At 41.0% G+C, this 23,511-nt stretch overlaps 1 protein-coding gene across 2 annotated transcripts; it reads left to right on the forward strand.

Moving 5' to 3' along the window:
• The first annotated feature begins 220 nt into the window (after window positions 1–220).
• On the forward strand, window positions 221–22,977 carry CALCOCO2 (calcium binding and coiled-coil domain 2). Of its 2 annotated transcripts, none has more exons than XM_043470583.1 (13): window positions 221–354; window positions 7,314–7,503; window positions 12,018–12,120; window positions 12,279–12,412; window positions 13,219–13,344; window positions 14,199–14,287; window positions 14,679–14,748; window positions 15,424–15,546; window positions 15,851–15,937; window positions 18,439–18,534; window positions 20,274–20,409; window positions 21,430–21,458; window positions 21,955–22,977. In XM_043470583.1, exons 2-13 carry the CDS (start codon window positions 7,324–7,326, stop codon window positions 22,132–22,134), a joined length of 1,353 nt encoding a protein of 450 aa, XP_043326518.1. In that variant the 5' UTR covers window positions 221–354; window positions 7,314–7,323; the 3' UTR covers window positions 22,135–22,977. The 2 variants fall into 2 exon arrangements, with proteins under 2 accessions (XP_043326518.1, XP_043326522.1); XM_043470587.1 differs by lacking the exon at window positions 221–354 and adding an exon at window positions 570–784.
• The last annotated feature ends 534 nt before the right edge of the window (window positions 22,978–23,511 follow it).

The following is a 23,511-nucleotide window of genomic DNA, read 5'->3' on the forward strand; positions in this document are numbered from 1 at the left end:
CAGGAGAAAAATGAAGATGGTCTTTCAATGGCCCTTCAAATGTATGGAGCTTACTCATTCAAAACTGAAAGAATTTTATTTATTTATCAAAGTAAATGTCTCCTTCTAGGGGAAGAAATAAGCTCCTTGGGATGTGATTGCTGCTCCGGAACACACAAGGTGACGGAAAACCCTGGAACCCATGCACCTGAGCACTACAAGTCCCCTAAGGCACCGCGGTGAGGGCGGGACTTGCCGACCGTTATGACGTGATGGGCGGGGTCAGACAGGACAGCGCGTCCCTGGCTTTTTAGCCCCGCCTCTGTCCCCGTCTGTGCCCTGTTGCTGTTGCGCTGCCGCTGGCTGCAGCCCCTGGTGAGTCTCTGGCGCGAAGGCGGGCAACTAGGGACAGTTGGGCCCTCAGGTTCTCCGCCTTCACACTTCCAGTCCTGAGAAAGGGCCATGGGCGGGCGGAGGTGCGGCTGGTTTCGGTTTTCACCTCCTTTCATCTTTCTGGGGTGACCGTAAGTGGGAGTGACGTCATGGGCCCCCTGGAGCCTCTCCGCGGCCTTTGGAGGGTTGAGGGCAGTTTTCTGCCGAGGAGGGCAGGGCTTCAGTGCCCGGGGCCGCGTGGGCGGTCCCTGGGACAGAAGGAATCCTCTGACCCGAGTGAGGGTCTTGAAGTCACGGCGTCATGCCCCCCTCGCCGGCCGAAGTCGTGCTGGCTCCTTAATTCCGGTGCTTGACGTCATCGTCATCGCGGTCGACTTGGTGGCAGAAGCGGGACCCTGCCCAGTGACCCTAGGCAAGTTACTTTCTCTTTGGGTCTCAGTTTCCTCGACCTGATCACTGAAGCCCCTTCGCTCAGTTGCCGTTTGTAATTGGAGGAGATGTTCTAGACAGCTGAGAAGAGAGAGCAGCTGGAGTGCGGTGACCTGCTTCTTTACCGTCGATCTCCTGTAGTCCTTCCCCCCACACCACTCCCCCCAGTTTAGCCCCAACATTAGTGGGGATAATGTTCCCACTTTTATTTACTGAGTTCAACCCTCCTGGACATTTAAACTTTTTTCTATCCCTCCGATTCTTTGCTTCTGATGTAAGCCAACAAGTAGCCATGGTTGGAGCGGAGTAGAATAATATAAAAGCTATGTAACAACTACACTACTGCAAAAACCTTTAAAAGCAAAAGACTTTAATACAGTAGGCCTTTGTAGATTATGTAGATGATTAAGGAATGATTAAACAATATCCTTAATGATTAAGGAATATCCAGGTGACTCAGTTTCACAGATGCTCTCAGAGGGCCTCTATCTGAAACTCTACCCTTTTGCAGAAATGACATCTGTGGAGTGGAAAGGACTCTGAGAAGGGTAGTAAGAGTTACACAACCCTAACACATCCTGCGTACTTTGGAGTCAGAGTACAAATAAGGCTTTTCAAAATTTTTGACTGCGCTTATTATTAATATAATACCATGCTTCCTCATTTTCTTATATGAAGGCAGTTAAACTCTGTATTCACTTCCTTTTTCCTTCACTTGGGATCATCATTATAGCCGGAAAGTTTCTTAGAGATTTTCTTGCCTGATCCATGCGGTTTTTTTTTTTCATGCATTTTTACAGATGAAGAAACTGAGGTTTAAAAAGTAGTGTGACTTGGCCAAGATCTCAGAGCTAGTTAGTGGCAGAATTAATGGACCCAGGTCCCTTGGCTCCTAGCTTAGTTCCCTTTCTGCTGCACATCAAACACTGTCACGGCCCTTGTCACTTCAAGGGTTAGCATAATCACCCTCTTCAGAGAAAAAGTATAAAATCTCAGTAAAGTAAAATGAAAGAAAATGGAGATGGAGTACACAGCTCTGAGCTTTTTGCAGTTTCTTCTGGTTGCCCAGAACTGTTTCTCTGTTTTTCCTTAGTACTTTGGGCACAGTGATGTGGTATATGGGATGAAGACTGCTTAGAATAAGCTAGATAACAAATCCAAACAATTATTAGTGAATTAGGCAATAAAAGTCTCCTGGGGGTATAAAATTTACTTAAGTCACTCAAAGATTTTAGGTAAGGAACTAGAATGAACTTGGAAAATTTGGATTATAGCAAGTGGCTATAATAATCTGAGGTCCAGTGACTATGTATCTTTGCTTTTGCGCCCCATCTCAGGGCCATCTACACATCCATAGTAGCTATTGTCAGTGTTCTCTAAAGGGTAGTTTTGTGGAAGCATCTCTTGCAGGGCCAGGGGGAATGGGATTCAAATCAGTTCATCCATTTTGCTAATTGCTAGTAGTTTAGATGGAGAAGGCAATGGCACCCCATTCCAGTACTCTTGCCTGAAAAATCCCATGGATGGAGGAGCCTGGTAGGCTGCAGTCCATGAAGTCGCTAAGAGTCAGACACGACTGAGCGACTTCACTTTCACTTTTCTCTTTCATGCATTGGAGAAGGAAATGGCAACCCACTCCAGTATTCTTGCCTGGAGCATCCCAGGGACGGGGGAGCCTGGTGGGCTGCCATCTATGGGGTCGCACAGAGTCGGACACGACTGAAGCGACTTAGCAGCAGCAGTTTAGAAAGTTAAGTAAGCAGAAGGATGAAGGAATTGGGTTGAATGTGTGTTTTGTTTTTAACTGTTCCCAAATGAAGAATTGATTAGCATTTCTCTCTGGGCTTCAGATGTATTTGCTTTCTGTGAACTAATCCAGGGAAAGTTATCTGTAATCTACATTTCTCATGAACCATGTGCCCACTGGTATAAAAGGCTAACAAAAATGTTGGACATTTGTGTGGTAGAATTTTAGTTTTGTCTTTTTTAAAATAAGGTTATTCTTCCTGATTTAGCATAATGAAAATTCTTTAGGAAAATTGGTAAGATGATTTGGTTGAATATTTGCATTGTTAGAACCTAATAAGAAAGTTTAAAACATTTTTTAATTTTTCTGCTAAAAAGTGTTATCAGTGTAGTTTACAGATTCATTCAGAAAGAGCAGGAGTAGAACTGGCTTTTTTGTTCCTTTTCTTCAGGAGAATATAAGAGAATCTATGCCCTCATGGAATAGTCCTAGGAGAGGTATATTAGTCTTGAGATGCTCGTTAGATGAAAATGTGTCAGATTTTCTTAGAAGCCAGGAGCCAGTTCAGGAGACTCATTTTAAAATACATTGCCTTCCTCCTCTGAGGACCTTAATCATTTCGGAAACTGAGATGAAAAAAAAAGTAACTATGTCAGAGTCCCATCTATTGGCCTTAAATCAAAAAGCTTGCTCCTTGGAATAAAAGCTGTAACAAACCTAGGCAACATACTAAAAAGCAGAGACGTCACTTTGTTGACCAAGGTTCGTATAGTCAAAGCTATGATTTTTCCAGTAGTCGTGCAGATGTGAAAGTTGGACCATAAAGAAGGTTTAGCACCAAAAAATTGATGCTTTCAAATTGTGGTGCTGGAGAAGACTCTTGAGAGTTGAGTCCCTTGGACTTCAAGGAGATCAAACCAGTCAATCCTAAAGGAAATCAATGCTGAATATTCATTGGAAAGACTGAAGCTGAAGCTCCAATACTTTGGCCACCTGATGCAAAGAGCCAACTCACTGGAAAAGATGACGCTGGGAAAGATTGAGGGCAGGAGGAGAAGGGGGTGACAGAGGATGAGTTGGTTGGATGGCATCACTGACTCAGTGGACATGAATTTGAGCAAACTCTGGGAGATAGTGAAGCCTGGTGTGCTGTAGTCCATGGGGTCACAAAGAGTCAGACACAGACTTAGTGATTGAACAACAACAAAGATTCCATTGGCTATACACTCAAGCCTCAGAGCATGAGCTCTGTCATGTCATTTTGTGTACATATGCTGTCATTTCTTCAGTGTTCTGTTCTGAGCTAACTTACAGATTGATTGTTTTTCTAGTAAAGAAAGAGAGGCAGTACCAAACTCCCCTACCCTTGACTGGTCCTGCCTTTCAGAGTAGCATACATTTGCAAAACATCATGCCAGAGTTTGAGTGTGTGGAAGGCAGGTAATGGAGTGTGAATTTTATGGGTCCTTAAGGAAATCAGATCTGTACCTTTTATTTTTTTGGCATCACGCCACTTGAACCAGCTCTGCCCGCTGAACCAGCTGTATCAAGAACTGACATAACACTTGGAGATTTTCATCTCTTTACCCTACTTTATTTTTTATTTTTTTGGCCACATCATGTGGCTTGTAGGATCTCAGTTCCCCAACCAGAGACTGAATCCCGGCCATAGCAGTAAAAGCCCAGAATCCTAACCACTTAGCCACCAGCAACTTGCTCCTCACCCTGTTTTAGAAAAGAGAAAACTGAGAAACAGCAGCTTCTCCAAAGACAGTGAACAAATTAGGAGCAGGGCTAAAGACCAGAATTAGCACCACCATCATACACACCACTGTTTACCTACAAAGCTCCTTCCTTTCACTTTTTGAGGAATTACATGCGTGTCTTATTCATTCATTTATTCTGTGAGTACTTAGTGATTACTATGGGCTAGCATTAGTGTTGTATATACAGCTATGATAGTGTTACGAAGGAAAAGAACAGAGAGTATGATGGTACTTAGGTTAATTGAGAGACAGGGCCTGAAGTCACTCTTACCTGAGGTATTGATCATTATCCATGGTAAAGCACAGATCAAGTCACATGCTCGGATAAATGGTGCTCCAGGCTTAGGACCCAGGGGCTATGCTGGCCCCAGTGGACTGAAGACCACTAGGAAAGACAGGGGTCTGCAAGCTGAAAAATCTCCCTACCCATTCTTCTGCAGCATTCATCAGATCAGCAGGCCACAGCTTATCAGGAGGAACAAGTACTGGCCTAGACTGGAATGTGACCTTTCCTTAGAGAAACTGATCTGAGTTTTGACATTGAGGATATGCCAAACTGTGTCACAAACCAGAAAGCCAATACATTTCTTAGCTCCTCAATTCAGTCCCAAGAACAGACAGTTGAGTACCTCAAAGTCCTCTTGCCTTCTCTGTGAAAAAACTTTCTTCTGGGGAGCTGGAAGAGGAGGCCTGTTTGCTTAGAGTTCAAAATAAAACCAGGAAATAAGTGGGTGGGGCAGAGCCAGAAGAGCTACTGTGTTTTTTGGTTATTGTACTTAGACTATTTTTTTAAGTTGTATTTGCATGTGTGTGTATACAATCTTCCAACATGTTCTAGCAGCTGAATCTGTAAGGTATTATGTCGTTTTTGCGTACGTACAGCTCTTTCTTCATCTGCTGTGTAGAGCTGCAGTGTTGTTCTCATTTCCCAGTACAGCTGAGGGTTGAGTAACATGGACTCACTAAATTTTAGGCCAAGGAGACATTTAGAACATGGGACATGTGACTTTTGAAGGGCAGGAAGTATCAGGTCCTGACAGTTCTAAAGACTTTGTTTCTTTTATGTATTGTTCTTTTCTCCTCAATAGTTCCCCACCCTTGATCACATTTTATGTGTACTATGACCTCGAAAGGTGAAATACAGCTTACTGTCTCCATTTTGTAGAAATCCAAACTTGCTTGCTGTCCTCCAAACATGGACTGCATTTTTCTGTTTCTTTGCTTTTATGCATGCTGTTACATTCATCTGAAGTTTCCTCACCCCCAAACACACTTGTCAAAACCCTAATCTTCTTTAGGACTTACCCAGGATTCCACTCACTGCTCAAAGCTTTTCTTTATTTCCCTAACCAGTCTCGTCTCTCTCTCTCTTTTGAACCCAGGAGCATTTTGCATGTATTTATCCATTTGGCAGTCACTTAAATTCTCATCTAACCTCCATATCGGATTGCGACCCATTTGAGGGCAAAGACTGTATGCCAGAAAAGAGAAAAAAAAAAAAACCCACAAAAGTAATAATCATGTCTGTTAAGCCCTCTCTTTATGCAGACTTTGTCCAAGTCCTTTATTCTGTCAGCATGATTTTAGGAGCTTCCCAGTTGGCTCAGTGATAAAGAATCTGCCTGCCAAGCAGGAGACACAGGTTCGATTCCCTGGAGAAGGAAGTGGCAACCCACTCCAGTATGCTTGCCTGGGAAATCCCATGGACAGAGGAGCTTGACAGGCTACAGTTCATGGCATCACAAAGAGTTGAACATAACTTAGCAATTAAACATGCCTTTACTTTGTGTGAATTGCCTACTGTATGACAGGTACTGATTTAAGGACTAGTCACTGTCTACTATAGGCATACCTAGTTTTATTGTGTTTCACAGATACTTTTGACATTTTTTACCAAATTGAAAGTTTGTGGCAACCATATCTTAAGGAAGTCTGTTGGCACCATTTTTCTATCTGCATTTGCTCACTCATGTCTCATTTTGATAATTCTTGCAATATTTCAGACTTTTTCATTATTTTTATATTTATTATGGTGATCTGTGATCAGTCATCTTTGATGTTGCTTTTGGCACTTTTTAATAATAAAATATTTTTAATTAAGGTATGTACATTATTTTTTTAGACATAACGCTACTGAGCACTTAATAGATTACAATGTAAACAGAATTTTTATATGTACCGGGAAACCAAAAAAAATTGTGTGACTCACTTTTATCCAGTATGTGCTTTATTGAGATGGTCTGCAACTGAACCTACAATATCTGCAAGGTATACCTATATTTCAGTTAATGCTCACACATACACACAAAGAATAAGGTAGATGTTATCAACCCCATTTTACAGATGAGGAACCATGCGCAAAATCCAGTTAAATAAATTACCCAAGGGCATTCATTTTATAGGTGGTGAAGCTGGAATTTGAACTCCAGCGTTTTGATTTCTGAACCTGTGCTTGTCACCACTGCATGTCAAATAATCTTCTCTTAGGCCTATCTTTCTGCACTCATTCCCAGCCCCTAGCAGAGTGCTTTAATATTAAGAAGGATCTGATAATTACAGGATGAAGGGAATTGAATAGAGAAGCTGAAATCTAGAGAATTGATGTTCCAAAAGTCACAGGGCTTGTTGGGATAAAATATATAGAGTCTAAGTCTTATAGTTCCAGCTCAGGGAATTTACCTCAAGGCTGCCTTACTTACGGCATTTAGAAGAAAGGGAGAAAATTAGCTATGAGCAGAGGATAAGAATATAATGAGGATGGTGGTGCCTGTGGTGAAGAGGTCAAAGATACTCTCAGAAGATTCTTACAGCATAGGAAGTTGTGAATGCAAAGTGGCTCATAGTGAAACAGAAAGCAAGTTGTGTGATCTCAATACTTGTCAGGCTTTTGCTTTTCCTGACTTGCCCTGAACGGAATGTTCCCTGGATGAGAGCCCAGAAATTTCTGGCATTTCAGACAACCCTTTTGAGCCTTATTCTATCCCATATCTCTTTAACAGGACCCCTACCATGGAAGAGACAGTAGAAGATCCCCCCACATCAGCTGTCTTGCTGGACCACTGTCATTTCTCTCAGGTCATCTTTAACAGTGTGGAGAAGTTCTACATCCCTGGGGGGGACATCACGTGCTATTACACCCTCACCCAACATTTCATTCCCCGTCGAAAGGATTGGATTGGCATCTTTAGAGTAAGTGTTAATTTAGTACCAAATGATTAGGAACCAGAGGTGAATCTTAGTTGCCTGAGTGTGTGTCTGTCTCAGTATTATAAGCATTTTGCATATATGTGTGACCAATGTTAAAATCCTAAACTAAGCTACCTAACACTTCCCGCTTCACACATCAACAGGGCTATAGGACTCAAATTTTAATTTCAGCCTTAAGCTAAAATAAGATAGCAAATCATACAGTCCCCAAGTTTTATTACACTTTCAAAAACCAAATGTAAATATGTTTTAAATTAATATTCATTATGACCTGACTGGGGTGGATGGCCTCTTACATAGTTTCTGTGAATTAATGTCACTTGCTTATTTAGTACAGTGTTTAATTTTTTTTAAATATGAGTGTTACCAATCTGGAAAGGATGTTGAAAAGTTAATACCCTGCATCCAAGAAGTTTGTTCCTGAATAAGTGTGTCTTGCTTCTTTGTGAAGATTTCCAAGAATAGAAAGTTTATGAGCTCCTTTGGTTTCCTCTTCGAGTGTCTAATCACCATGTCAGTTCAAGTACAGAAATGGTACTTTTTTATTATAGTCATTTATTCTCTACCTCCCCTTCTTTCCCACATGTCTCTGTCTATCTCTAACATTCCCCCTGCCACAGACACATACACTCACTCATTTATTCACATACCATAATGACAAATTGTCCTATTTCCAGAGATAGGAGATAAAGGTCAAACATACATTATTTACACTGCAGAGTTCCAGCGTCAGTGACCTTTGTTTTGACACCTCAGTATGTCATGTAGTTGTTTGCCAACACTGTTCATCCTGAAATCAGACATCATTCTTGACTGCAGTATGTAGGAGCTGGTGCTAATTCACATCCCTCATCAAATTCCTTCTCTTAATTGTTTGGGATTTCAAGCTAAATGAAAGAGTGATGGAAGCTGGAGGTAACAAGGCTGGTGTTTAGAGGTGGGGATAGTGGACAAGCAGAGGGACACTGGCGAATGTCATGACAGCTCCTGAGACTGCAGGACGTTGACTCATTAGACCAAAGGTGTCCTAGCAGAAACCTGACAGAGCAGGGTGTTTTCTATCTTGGAAAGAAGATGGCAGCTGTGTTTTTTCTTCCCCATGTGTATCTAAGCTGTCCATCAGAACTTTCTATGATTAACACTGACAAGTAGAATTTCTCGGAAGGAGCTATACTGGCTGCTTCGCTGTCCAGTATAGTAAGCTCTCACCACATGTGGCTAATGGCACTTAAAATGTAGTTAGTGTGACTGAGTAACTAAATTTTAAATTTTATTTAATTTTAATTTAAGTAGCTTCATATGCTTTAAATTAAGTAGCTTCAATATGCTAGCTAGTGGCTATATATATAATTGAAAAAAAGGTATATATAATTGAAAAAAAGAATGATTAAAAATTATTTATAGCTTCTCAGAGGTAATCTAACTTTTTTCCCCATTTTGCTCAGGCTGATTGTTTATAATTCCCAAGCCTTAGCAACTTCCAGCGAGGACGTCACTCTAAACCAAATGAAAGGATTATACTTTTTAAAAACAAATGTTTAAAAGCATTGTTTGTATTTTTTTTTTTTAGATCATATTTTTTTGGCTGTACCACTCAGCTTTCAGGGATCTTAGTTCCCTGACCAGGGATTGAACCCAGGCGCTGACAATGAAAGTGCCGAGTCCTAACCACCAGACCACCAGGGAATTCCCTAAAAGCTATTGATTTGACACCTACCCCAAAGCCTAAAAGGCTTCCTTCATAGCTCAGTTGGTAAATCATCTACCTGCAATGCAGGAGACCCGGGTTCAATTCTTGGGTTGGGAATTTCCCCTGGAGAAGGAAATGGCAACCCACTCCAGTATTCTTGCCTGGAGAATCCCATGGACAGAGGAGCCTGACAGGCTACAGTCTACAGGATCACAAGAGTCGGACACAACTTAACATCTAAACCACCAATCATAACCACTAAAGCCTGAAAGAACATTTTAAGACTAATAAAGAGAGAACACAAACTTTTTGAGAACATATGATGTGCTAGGTCTTTGATGGGGTTTTCTTTCCTTCTTTCTTCTTTTTTTTTTTTTTGTGGGTGTGTGTTTTCTAATTTACTCCTCACAGCACAGCAGCCCCCTGAGGTAAGCAGTTTTATTACTTGTGCACAAATGAATAAAATGAACATACGCAAGATGGTGATTTTCCCAAGGTCTTCCTGTTTGGAGACCTTTGTTTGACTCTCAAGCCTCTGCTTTTCTTCCTCTCTTCTGCTGAATTCCTTTGAACAACAGATAGTAAATTAGAGAATTAAGGGCTGAATGTAAAGTTTTGTCCTTTGTTGTTGTTCACTCATCCATTCGTGTCCGACTCTGCGACCCCATGGACTGCAGCACACCAGGGCTCCCTGTCCCTCTTCATCTCCCAGAGTTTGCCCAAGTTCATGTTCATTGCATCAGTGATGTCATCCAACCATCTCATCCTCTGATGCCCTCTTCTCCTTCTGCCCTCAATCTTTCCCAGCATCAGGGACTTTTCAGTGAGTCGTATGTTCACATCAGATGACCAATATACTGGAGCTTCAGCTTCAGCGTCAGTCCCCCCAGTGAATATTCAGGGTTGATCTCCCTTAAGATTGACTGATTGATCTCCTTGCTATCCAGGGGACTTCCAGGAGTCTTCTCAGGCACCACAGTTCGAAGGCATCAATTCTTTGGCGTTCTGCCTTCTTTATGATCCAGCTCTTATAACCGTACGTGACCACTGGAAGGCCATAGCTTTGACTATACGAACCTTTGTCGGCAGAGTAATATCTCTGCTTTTCAATGCTTGTCCTTCTTAGCTCACTTCTAAAATGTTCCTGGTGTTCTTGCAGTGTAGTCTTAATCCTACTCCTCAGCTCCTCATCTGCCCTAACACCACTGGTTCCTGGCACCCACGGGGCCCTCACAAAATGTTTCTGCATGTGCAGCATGCTCCGTCTTCTCCATAGAGTGAAGGCTACCACCAATGATAAAAGCTAAAGTGGTTTGGAGTCAGGTTTTCTTCCTTCAACATAGAGCCCTGTGCTCCCTACTGTCCTTTACCTGGGCTCTTATGCCATGTTCCATGGTCATACGACAAGAGGCAGGCTGGGACGAGGACTCCTGAGACAGAGGAGCCAAGGACAGAAAGCTCAGGTGACTGGAAGTTGCTTCCTTGTTCCAAGGCAGTAGTAATTCTTAGGCCTTCCCAGATGATATTTTAGTCACAGTGCATTAAGAAGCTCCAGGATGTGAATGAAGACTCCATAAAATTCTTGCTTCCTGTCCCTCCACAGGCTGCAGTGGCTCAGAGGTGCTCACAGCAATGGGGTGTGTATTAATGAGACTCTAAAACATGCCCCAGTATGTTCTGATGAGCTTATAGCCTTTTCAACCATGCTCTGATTCCTTACTATATAAAAATAGAATTTATTTTTAGTTTCTGCTCTTCCCACTGGGCTCAGGCAGAGTCAAAATATGGCAATAAATGTCATTTTGCTTCTTATTTGCTGAGTGTTCACCCCTTGAAGACACACTCACTCCCTCTCTGTTCTCCAGTATGCTCTTATCTTCCAGATATGATTTGAACATCTTTTACCCCTTTTCACACTTAGTGAGAATATTTCCCACTTGCCAGCTTTCTGCTCTGAGGCATATTTTACAGCATCCTTATATCTTATGACTTACTACATTTCATACCTGGAAGAGGCCTTTATGACTACCAGATTATTTTTTTTAATCTTTATCACCAAAAAATCTTCAATAAACATATATTAAAAAAAACACTGGGCTGATTCATATCAATGTATGACAAAACCCACTGAAATGTTGTGAAGTAATTAGCCTCCAACTAATAAAAATAAATAAATAAATAAAAAACTTCTAAACCAAAAAAAAAAAAAACAACACTGGAGCAAGAAAATCATACAAACTGGACTTAGTTATCTGGTGCCTGCTGATCTAAGAACTCTCTTGCCCATACAGCCCCAACACACACATTTTTAAAAGCCATTTTTAAAGGCGGTGATGTGACCAGGTTGGTATAGGTGACAAGACTGAATTGGACACAGGAGAGGACAAACCAATAGAGAGAGCAGATCAGAAATGCCTCTTGATTAAGAAGTTCCAAGTACACCATTGTAAGAAGATAGCAGAATCAAAGTTCACAATCCCACAACTTTTCTTCCCAATCACTTTCAGTACTGTATCTGACTTGGAGGTACAATATTTGGCACTCTTGTCCTGGGTATTGAGTGGCCAGTTTTTGTTTCCTTCTAAGATGAGTAATTTATGAGTAACTGGTATATGTGCATGCATACCAATTTTTAATTGTATATGTAGTTATCATAAGTCAAAAAGATTTGATCCATTGTGGGTAGATCTTATGATAATGAACTTATTCTACTATAATTTTAAAATAACAAAAGATGCATTTTCAGAAGACAGAGCCTAAATCTGAGCACTTTCAGATGCTGAACAAGAGCCTCTTGTCATTGCAGGTTGGATGGAAGACAACCCGCGAGTATTACACCTTCATGTGGGTTACTTTGCCTGTCGACCTAAACAGTGAATCAGCCAAACAGCAGGAAGTCCAGTTCAAAGGTGAGAAAAATACTAGATCAAAAGTATTAAAAACAGCAACCACGACTCATTAATTCTCTTGAGCTAGATAGAGCCTTCTGGGATAGATAAGAGACTTCCAGATTTTTAGTTTTCTGAATAGACCTTACTTTGGGTTAAAAATCATGTTCTATTTCCAGCTTATTACCTGCCCAAGGATGACGAGTATTACCAGTTCTGCTATGTGGATCAGGATGGTGTGGTCCGGGGAGCAAGTATCCCTTTCCAGTTCCGTCCAGAAAATGAAGAGGACATCCTGGTTGTTACCACTCAGGTCTGTAAGCATCTCATCTCGGTCCCTTCCTGCCATTAAGAGTAGCAATTCCAGGGTAGGGTAGAATTTTAGTCAGTAAGCCTTTGTTGAAAGTCTAACAGATACTGTTGTGAAATTTTTACACAGTCCCATTCAAACCCTTCAGAAGGGAATAACTTCAGAGTGTTAATAAGAATCATAATAATAAGTGATTTCTCCTTTCTCTAAAACTTCTGTAACTCACTTGGCATTCAGTTATTCCCTTAACTTTCCCAGTTACTTAATTTTTGTCATGTGTACATCTTATCACTACAGTAAATTTTTTAAGCTCCTTTGAGGAGAGACATAGCAGATATTCTGGTTTGTATAATATCTTTCAGTTAGATTCATTTACTTACTCAGCTATTTAACAGGACACCTAGTTTCATCCAGCACTCTGGTGGACACTAGGGATGTGATGAAGAATCTGTTAAAACCCTATTCCAGTCTCACAGAACTGAGTCTGATAGGAGAAATAAAGTATTTGCACACACACACAAAAATTAGTCTTCTGTCATTTCCCCTTTTAACTTTTTGTGGCTTAATTTTGTTTATCTTTTCTTTCTTGGTAATGGCAGGCTCAGCGCTTATGGTAGACACATTTCTCTTCTCCCTTCCCTACCTACTGAGGGGTTGCCTCCACTTGGGGTACACAGATGTCACTACAGTGAGTGGGGACCAGCTAGACCCTCACCATCCCAGCGTATGAGAATTTCATGTCAGCGGGACTTGAATATCCATTGAGCTATAAAAAGCCAAATACATGTTTATGAAACATTCTTACGTAGGGTGAGGTGGAAGAAATTGAGCAGCACAACAAGGAGCTTTGCAAAGAAAACCGGGAGCTGAAGGACAGCTGTGTCAGCCTCCAGAAGCAAAACTCAGACATGCAGGCCACGCTCCAAAAGAAGCAGGTATGTGTGCTCGTTAAATGTGAGTGGGGGTGATGGCTTCTGCCCAGCACCCACTTTTTCGTTTGATCTGACTCTGTTATACTAGTATCTGGCACAGATTTTAGTATATTAGATGTTTCTTTTTTATTGTTTATGTATTAAAATGATACTGTAGATACACTGGATTAAATACATATACTTTTAATAAAATAATTTCATGTCTGTTTTTGCTTTTTTAATGTGACTGCTAAATTTTTTAAATTATATATGTGACTTTCCTGAATTTATTGGACAGCACTTTTCTAGGAAAAAAGAAATTTTATTTTGTCCACTGCTGTGTCTGCAGTGCCAGAACAGGGTCTGGTGTATATAGGCACTCGTTAAATATTTGTGTAATGATTTAATGGACAAATATAAGCTCCACTAGAAGAGAAATTAAGGTAGATGTATTTTTCCTTTCTTTTTTTAATTTGAAATATAGTTGATTTACAATGTTGTATTAGCTTCAAATGTACAGCAAAATAATTTAATTATGCATATATATATCTGTTTTTAAGATTCTTTTCCTTTATAGTTTATTATAAATATTGAGTATAGTTCCCTGTGCTATATACATAGGCCCTTATTGGTTATCTATTTTATACATAGTAGTCTATATATGTCAATCCCAAACTCTTAAGGTAAATGTATTTTTAATATGGAAAGAACATATTAACATTTTAATATGAAAATCCTTTTACTTGGATATTTCATTCACTGCTGTGTGTATATGCTTGACATATTATAAGTGCTCAATAAATATTTGTTGGCTGCCTGAGATGCTAAACATTGCCTTAGAAATGATCAGTCAGCCCCTTTGACATTTCAATATACAGGAGGAGCTGGAAACCCTGAAAAGCATCAATAAGAAGTTGGAACAGACAATGAAAGAACAGAAGGACTGTTGGGAGATAGAGCTGCTTCAGTGAGTCTGATTCTTGAATGGGAGGAGCTGCTGTATTATAAACACCCTTTGGCAAGGTCAGATTAGATTTCTAGAATTTGTTAGTACAGTCTTCCTATTAGGACAATGATAGGTATGATTCTCCCTCTTTGATTCATGAGCTTTTTGAGTCTAGGTTAGAGAATTAGAATCAAAATGGTAAAGACAAATGACCTGAATTCAGGTATTAGTTTTAAGTAGTGAACACTTGCAGTTTGAGGTCAGGAAGCCAGAACGGGACTGAAGAAGAGACTAGTGGATTTTAAAATAACTCTGCAGGCTTAGGGCCAAGGCAGCCTTAAATCATTTATGGTCTGGGGTAGCTCAACTAGAATCAGCATATTTTTCGTTTAGTCATCTCTTACCTCCACAGACTGAAAGAACAAAACCAGAAGATGTCCTCAGAAAATGAGAAGATGGGAGTCAGGGTGGATCAGCTTCAGGTAGGTTATGCCAAACCTTTGCCAAAGTAGATTTTCTTAGCCTCACCACCACTCCACTATGGTGATCCAGGAAGATGTAGTGCATTGTAGTGGGTGCCTAATGGTGGACTTCTCAGAGCATCAGACTGAAATTTCAGAGTGTGTGTTTTCCATTCTTGACCGCCACCCGCCCCCCAATATCCTTTCTAATTTTTTTCTTTCAGCTACAAAATTTTTCCCAGCAAAATCTTACTAAAAAGACTGGATAAGCGGGTAGAAGCAGAACTGCTCTCATTTTTAGGAGGCTGTGCCTTAGAGTGGGGCTTTAAAGGGTAGTTTGTCAAGTTTTACTCAATTGAGTCCTAGATTCTTAGGTGTAAGGTGCTGTGCTTAGTCGCTCAGTCGTGTCCGACTCTTTACAACCCGATGGACTGAAGTCCGCCAAGCTCCTCTGTCCATGGGGATTCTCCAGGCAAGAATACTGGAGTGGGTAGCCGTTCCCTTCTCCAGTAGGTGTGAGGTAGAGCTGAAGAACACAGAGGTTCATAGGGATAGCTGGGAATTGCTGGGGAAAGCACATCTCTAATGTTACTGTACGTTTAAAAGCATTGTTCCTGTTTAGGTTTCCTTCTTTTATTTATTTATTTTTTGTTTCCTTCTTTTATATCTTGATTGTATTCACTACTTTTGCTTTAGGCTCAGCTGTCAAATCAAGGGAAAGAAATGGAGAAGCTTGTTCAGGGAGTTCAAGATAAGACGGAGCAGCTGGAGCACCTGAAAGAGGAAAATGGCCAGCTCTTTCTCAGTTTAACTGAGCAGGTAGAGTCATGAAAGAAAACAACATTTTTTGACCTTTGTGAAAAAATATATGCATTGTTCTTTCTTTATTGTATATGTGGGTATCACAGGCTCTGGGAAAGGTCTCAGGGGAAGCCATCTGAAATGAGGCATCTCACGGCTTTTCTCAGAAGCTAATAAGAGAAGATTTGCTTTTCCCTGTCTTGCTCATTAGCTTAGCAGGCCCTTCCCCAGTGCATGTACACTTGTGCTTATGCATGTGTGTGTGTGTGTGTGTGTGTGTGTGTTTTCCCAGCAGTGGTACTCATCATCTGTTTTTCTGCAGAGGGAGCACCAGAAGAAGCTTGAGCAGACAGTGGAGGAGATGAAGCAGAGAGAAACTACTGCAGTGAAGAAACAACAGGAGTTAATGGCACGTCTCTCTTTGAATGGCTGTGTGGGAGGGCGCCTAAGGAAAGGAGAGGATAGGACCTATTTTCAGGTGATAGGGTAAATGACAGATTAGAATAGCATTTACCTCTGGACTTGTTTCTCTGTACCCAAAAGGACAGAGAATCTGACCTTTCCAAACTATTTAGGAGAGCTGGGCATTTCTAATGTGTGATGAGTGACAGAGGAATATTGTAAGTTAAACTTCCTGACAGGTTGTAGTAAATAGAGCCTTGGATAAGGAATCACACAGAATAACCTCTGCCCCCTTCTTAAAGAGTTACTGTGGGGGCAGACATATTAATGATTATAAAATGAGCTCTAAATTAGAAAATATTATAGTAGTCAAATTTTGTTATAATTAATATTATTATAATGTTAGCAGTTGTCATCCTTATACATTATTCTAAGCTATGCAACACAGTGATGAAAGCCTAATTGACTAATAATTTCCTGTAATATATTGTTGTAGAAGAGGCCTTGTGGTGATAACAAGTGCTAGAAATCCCATTTTCTGAACTGTTGTAAGGGCCTGAGAAATCCTGATGTGTGGAGAATATCCAGTTATTGGGAATGTAACTCATATCATGCATGCATCATTCATTCAGTCAGTCATTATCCAATCAGTGATTGAGTACCTACTATATATGTTACTGTGTATTTTAGCTTGATGTACTAAAGAATAGATTCAACAAAATTTGAAAAGCAGCAACTCACAGATTAAGTATATTCCACAGAAATGTTTTATTTTGTTCTAAATAGTGTCTTTTAAAAAATTGATTAGCTTATCAACACTTAAAAATGGGGGGGGAAAAGGGAATATGTCCCATTTAAAAAAAAATGGTATTTCCAGCTTCTTGAAAAATCAGAGGCTCTGGCAACATTTGAGCCGACATTCCCGTCCAGCAGTGGTGTCTGGAGCTGAGTAACTGCTGATCCTTTTGATGGGTCCTGCATGCCCCACGTGGCTGCAGTCTCACTGTTTCATGGCATCCTGCTCCTTCATTCAATTGTATTACTTGCCAGGCTCCTATTGGCACTTTTGAGTTTGTGACCTCTGATGTGGCAAAGAGATTACTGTTGTTTGTAAATAATCTATAGCCATTCAAAGGTTTAAACCTCCTTGTGGCAGATACAGGTTTCCTTGGTTTTCATGGAATACTTTTCAAGACCCAGGGGCTCCCCAGCTGTCTGATAGCATTCTTTATTCCTCATGCATCTAAAAGGCCCCTAACTCTGAGGACTACGTATCTTATGCTTCAGGAGCCTAGGAACAAGAAAACAGCAGTGGAGGAGCAGTTAGTACAAGAGGTGGAACGCCTAAAGGCAAAAGTAGAGGCCGGGAAAGCCTGTTTCTTAGAGAAGTACAAAGAGTGTCAACGTCTCCACAAACAGATCAGGCAACTCAGGGCTGCCACACGGGTAGGTGACAGAGATGTGGGGCCCAGGAAGCAAGGGGTATGAAGGTTTGTAGTTCTGGGACTAGGATTTTACACCCTTGTTAGGGAGAGAGGAGGGATGGAGTATGCGGCCAGAAACCAGTCTGGGGATCCCTGGAAATAGAAGCCTCAGCTTAGCCATGGGTCTAGGAAAGGTTTTTGTAACCATTGAGTGGGTTGCTGTGCAGACTCAGATAGTCCTTTCTTATTTCTGCCTTTTGAGGAAGTGAAGCAGGACCAGAAGAGCCAGCAGGAGCCAATGGGGATGGGGAGCCAGGAGCCTCCAGTCAGCACTGTCATCGGGTAGCCCCCTCTGGCATTACTTCCTCAGGGTCGGCTAGAAGCGCACAGCATTTTGGGCACCAGCATTCAAATAAAAAATCTTGAAAAAAAAAAACCCCACAACTAGTAAGATTAGCTTAAGTGTTTCTGTGAGGTATGCGCATGTGTACGTATGTAGGTAGGAGACGGGAAGCACTGAAGCATGCCTATGACTTTTGGGTCCATGAAACTAGTCAGGTGAATCCATCGTACTGGAAAGCCCAAGATCCCAGTCTGGGTTCCTTGTAGCCTTGGGTAAATGCCATCCAGGGTTCCTTCTTCCTCCTTGTAACTTGAGTCCACATGCCTGTCCTCACACTGGGAGTCACATCAGCCTAACTCAGTGCTTCACTGTGCATTCAGTGAGGTGTTCATTCAAGACAAAGATGATTGTTTCCATGGTTGGGTGGGGTTTCTATCCCTCATTCTGATAAGTCAGTCTTGAGGTTTCTCCCAAGCTAACTCTCTCTTTGGTCACTTACTCCCAGCTAACCCAAAAGAAACTGGCATCTTGATGCCACCCCAAGCCTTCAGGCATTTTGTTAAGTTACTTTTCTGTAAGTCTGCATCCCCTCCATGGCACCACTTGTCCCCATCCCTGGTCCCTTCGCCGCCACCTCAGTCCCATCACTTTGGAAACCAGATCCTCTACTATCTCCTTGTTGTATCCCACCTCAGATCCAGACTATAATATGTGATCCTAATCTTAATTTTTTTTTGATAGGACCAGAACATGGACCTGTCAAAAAGACTGAGTGAGAACAAGATGATATATAATGTTCTACAGAGAGAGAAAGAGAAAATGGAAGAAGAAAATGATGTAAGTATGTAAAAGAGTTTTAAAGGGAAGGAGCAGGATGACCCAGAGATTTGGTGATAACGTAAAAAGAGCTCTTTCTGGGACATTGGATGAAACAGTTTCCCTAAACAAAGATTACATTTCATTTGGTTTCCTAATCTACCGCAAAACCTACTCTTTGTTCTGTAACTGAAATGTATTTGGCATGGCAGTAGTCAACTTGAAAGGAACAGCTGTGATGAAGATGTAAGTGACTATTTTTGCTTTTAATTCCACAACTATTGTAAGTATTGTATTTGGGAAATAATAACCTACGTCATTTTTATGCTATTTAGCCAAGGGACCCCTTTCTTTCTGCACAACATTTTCCTTTTTCTCTGCTGCCAAACTAGGAACAGAAGTGGTGATCTGTACCAGTGCTGGACCCATGGTAGGCCCCGTGAAATTCTGTGCATTCATTCATTCATCAGTTCATTCATTCATTCAACCAGTATTTATTTTCTGCTCTATGCTAAACACATTATTATTAATTGATTGACAATGATGGCAACAAATAAAAAGATTGAACTTGAAGTCATTTTCACATACTTGCTAGCATCAAAGAGCAGGTGTCCATGCATTCTGGCTCCTCCTCTGATCTATACCTCCAGCCATTCTGCATCTCGCATTCCCTCCCTCTCCATAACGCTTCTGGGCTGTGCCTTCAGTCATCCTTTCTACCTTTGATTATATCATTTATGCCAATGTGCTTCAGTTTTGCAGAAGGACTTTGGGGTCTGTTTCTGGTCCTGTCATTCTCATCCTCTTAATTTAATTAAGTACCCTGACTTTGAAATAGTTGATAACATGGGTGGGCCTTTGGGGAGGGGTGTGCAGAAGATGGGAAAGGAAGAATGCACACAGCTTACAACAAGAAGACCATCTGATATTTGGAAGCTTTGTTAAGAACAAAGTAAAGCTCCCTGAAGATGTTAAGAAGTTTACTAATTTTCTTTCTTCTGAGAACTCTAAATGTCACCTGTCTCCCTTGCAGCTTGATTTCTTACATTCCTCCTTGCATTCCCTCCCTCTCTTCCTTCCTTTCTCTCACTCTGTTAGCATATTCATTTGATCGGATAAAACATGAAGAGGGGAAAATTATATGAGAAGAACATTCACAGTATGTAAGAAAATTGTTCTAGGAAGGAGACTAAAGAAGCATTCTGCTCTCAATAATGTACAACATTTTTAGTCTTAATATAGCTCCTGCCACCTTCACATATCCACACAGCTTCTATGCCCACTTCAGTTGGTATGTATTTAAAGATTGTAAATTCCTTTTTGCATTGATTCTAAACGAAATCCAGTATATATTTAAATTCAGATATTAATACTTAGATTTTGGGACTTCCCTGTTGGTCCAGTGGTTAAGACCTTGCCTTCCAATGCAAGGGTTTCGGGTTCAATCCTTGGTTGGGGAGCTAAGATCCTACATGCCTCATGGCCAAAAAAACAAAACAGAAACAGTGTTGTAAAAAATTCAATGAAGACTTTGAAAAAATTGTCCACATAAAAAAATCTTAAAAAGAAAAGACCTCAGTCTTTGGAATATTGAAGCTGCTGCTTCCCCTTTTAAAGAATAAAGGTTTATCACTTCTTGGACTTCTCTGATGCCACATTGTTAATTGACAGCTACCTGTAATGAGCATCTGTAGCCAGTTCTTTGTGGCCGTTCTTTGTTATTGTCTTTCAACATATCTCTGTGAATACTCTATCCTTAGTTTTTGAAGAGAGAGAACAGCAGACTGCTGAGTTACATGGGTCTGGACTGTGACTCTTTGTCATATCAAGTGCCCACTTCGAATCAAGGAGGTACAAGACAAGACCCAGGACTTGTCTTTGGAAACCCATATTCTGGTAAGAACTTTGCCATTCGAGCTAGGAAGCCCCTGCCTGCATCCCGTTCCCCCACTAAATTTTTTTATCTGAGATGCTAATTAAGACCAGCCTCATTGTTAAGACTTGCTGGGCAGAAGCTGAGTACCCAACAGAAAGATTGCTAGGCAAGAAGTGTTAATTGAGAAATAAATCTGAATCTAGAAGTCACAAATCAGATCATTCGCCTAGAGGCAGCAGACACAAATTGAGTCCCGTGGCTATATTCCAAATATATAAATCAGAGAAATGTCTCTGTGAAGAAGATATACACAGAGCCAAGGAAGCTAATTAAGATTTGGAAATGGAAGCACAAGAGGCGGGTTCTGCTGCCCAGGATGGGCGGTGAGGCAGCTACACCCACGGCCTGACCAGGGGTAGCAGGGGTATGCTCCACAGAGACCCCTGGGTGGTTTGGAGGACAGGAAATGGGGGGGCGGTGACAGCCAGTCTTGTCATTTATGGACCTGGGGGCAGATGTCCTTGCCACACAGGGAACTTTCCTGCTTTTTTGTCTCCAAAAGCAACATGAGACCTCATTTGCTTTTTAGGGACAGTTTAAAGCAGTCATATTTTTTAACAGTTACAATCACATCTTTGCAATAGACAGTGGTACGAGTTTATTTTTCCTTAAAACTACTTTTAAGCATTTCATTTAAAAAATGACTTCTTGTACATTTGGTCTTAAAATCTATTCTCAGACTATTTTCTTGTTAAATTGTTACTGTTTTCATTAAAATCTCATTTTCTCCACACTGAAAATAGGTTTATTGTTTTTTCTGATTATATAATGGCTACTAAAAATGCCACTTCATTATTTTTTCCTCTTTTCCCTCATTGACCTAAATCCCCTCTATCGAAATAGATGATATATATAGGAGCTAAAGAATCAGAAGAGGAATGATGAGGGTTAAAGAAAGCAACTGCTAGAACACAGCTGGAGAATGCATTCTAGTGCATAGATACTTTTTCATTGAATGAAATCTTTTTTATTACCCTCAGGTATCCAAGAAAGTTCTGCCCCAAGCCTGGTAAGTATTTGATTCATGAGATGGCCCACATCAAAGCTTTGAGAAAATTTCCCTTCTTGCTCCATCCAGTTTAGGGGAGAACTATAGGGAGACTGTTTCATTGTGATAACTCCAAAGTCAGCAAGATCAATTTGGTCAGTGCCAGGAGCTAAGAGAGCCTGTTTGGGTAGAGAGAAGAAAAGCACAGTTCTGTTCACATCATTGTTCTGTTCAAGATCTCTACCTGCGAGTTGAGTTTGGTAGCAGGACTGGGGAGGAAAGATGAACCAAGTAGGTAGTCAGACAAGGTATATCCAGTGCTTCCTTTCAATCCTGGGGTTAGAGAAAGCCCTAGTGAGTATCTCCAAATGTGAATTTGCTCATTCATCTTCTGTTTCTTGATCACCTACCATCTGCCGAGCAGTATGCTAGGTGCTGAGGATACAGTAGAAAGTCAGACATGGTCTCTGCCATGTATACATGGCATTCAGACTGACCTCTTTGTTCTTCCTCCCAGCTCTCCATCAAGAAATGCCCCACCTGCAAATCAGACTTTCCTGATGATGTTTTTGATCACAACTTGGCCTTGGAGCAGCACCTGCAGACCCCTAGTTTGAGTTGTCCAATATGTGACAAGACCTTCTCAGCAAAAGAGAAGCAGATCTTTGAAGACCATGTATTCTGCCACACTCTCTAAGTGTCCCAGCCTCTTGGATCTATACTGTACATGTATTTTATACAGTAGAACCTATAGCTTCTTCTATGAGTTATGACCTAAGATCCTGCCTAACCTCAGTTATTAGGAATTTACTTAGTCCTACTGCCCTATAGGTGGAGTCATGTCAATTATCTGAAGCATAGTGTTAAGGGCTATTACTTCCATCCTTGTGAGTTACAACCTTTTAAGTCACCTAACTCCAGCTATATCAGCCTCTCACTTAAAATGCCTAGTCTTCTGAGGGTCTGTAGCATAAAGGCCCTGCCTGCAACAGAGCTGACCTGGCTCTTCACAGCCAGCCTGACTCAAGTGAGTAGTTTCCCAGGTTGTCCCACTGTTGTCCAAGGTCAGACCTTGAGTATGTTTGTACTTAGTCCTCACTCCTGACCCTGGGACTGGCGACTGATCTGGAATTGAGAATTTCTTCCTCCTCCTCAGGCCTAGCCCAAAATGGCATGGCAGAGAACCCAAACATCCAATTTGGATACCAAAGTTTTCTCACCTTGATTTCATAGCTCCCAATAGAAGCATTCCTGAATCAATGGACATGAAACATTATTTAAATCACAGAAAGTCTTCTTTCTCTTTGTATTATACCTCTGGATGACATTTTTCTACTCTGGTTTTTCATGTGCACATAACTTTTATTGTTATAAGTCCTTTCTTAATGGTTAGTGGGACTTGGTAGAAACTGTATGGGTTTGTAACTTTCTGAGCAAGTGAGTTTGAAAAAGGATAAGTCAAAATAATGAGAACTATTGTTAGTCACATTAATACTAAAAATAAACTAGTCCTCTACTTCAGGGACTTTGGTAATTTAAACCTTGAGTTCATGTTCTTTTATTTTTAAGCTTATGGGGAAAGTGTAATCAAAAGGATTGTGGGAATTATAGACCCCACCAAGGATTTCTCTTCACCTGTCTTAACTAGTCAACAAAAGTATCCCGGCCATTACCTTGAGGTGGAGACGGAGTTGAGGAAGCATGAGCTTGAGAAACCTGGAACCTTGACTCATTACTCTAGTTTTATACGTATTTTTTAAAGAGTGTGGATTCTGGCACCTTTTGTGGACTAAGTTCAGTTCCCTCCATCCAGACCTGCCTACTTGAACCAAAAGAAAGCAATTCCATTTTCTCTACCTGAGGGACTGAACAAATGGAAATAACCCCCAGGCAATGAACCAGCTGGTCACTAGAAAGACTTTTACAGGAACTTTTGAATGATATGAAATAATATTATGAATCAGATTGAGCCAACATAGTTCTGCAGTCCTTCTGAGGTTTCCCCTGGCATGACTGGAGTTGCACCTTAGACTAGCTATATTATCTTGGTCACAGTTCCTGGCCTTTATTTCTC

This window comes from Cervus canadensis, chromosome 1 (assembly GCF_019320065.1).
Source record: "Cervus canadensis isolate Bull #8, Minnesota chromosome 1, ASM1932006v1, whole genome shotgun sequence".
Classification (NCBI taxonomy): domain Eukaryota; kingdom Metazoa; phylum Chordata; class Mammalia; order Artiodactyla; family Cervidae; genus Cervus; species Cervus canadensis.

Excerpts from the sequence above, each read along its gene's own strand:
- CALCOCO2 (XM_043470583.1), top strand. The coding sequence starts at position 7,324 with ATGGAAGAGACAGTAGAAGATCCCCCCACATCAGCTGTCTTGCTGGAC. Across the intron at positions 12,121-12,278 it reads GCAGGAAGTCCAGTTCAAAG|CTTATTACCTGCCCAAGGAT; the intron begins GTGAGAAAAATA and ends TTCTATTTCCAG. Across the intron at positions 21,459-21,954 it reads AAAGTTCTGCCCCAAGCCTG|CTCTCCATCAAGAAATGCCC; the intron begins GTAAGTATTTGA and ends TCTTCCTCCCAG.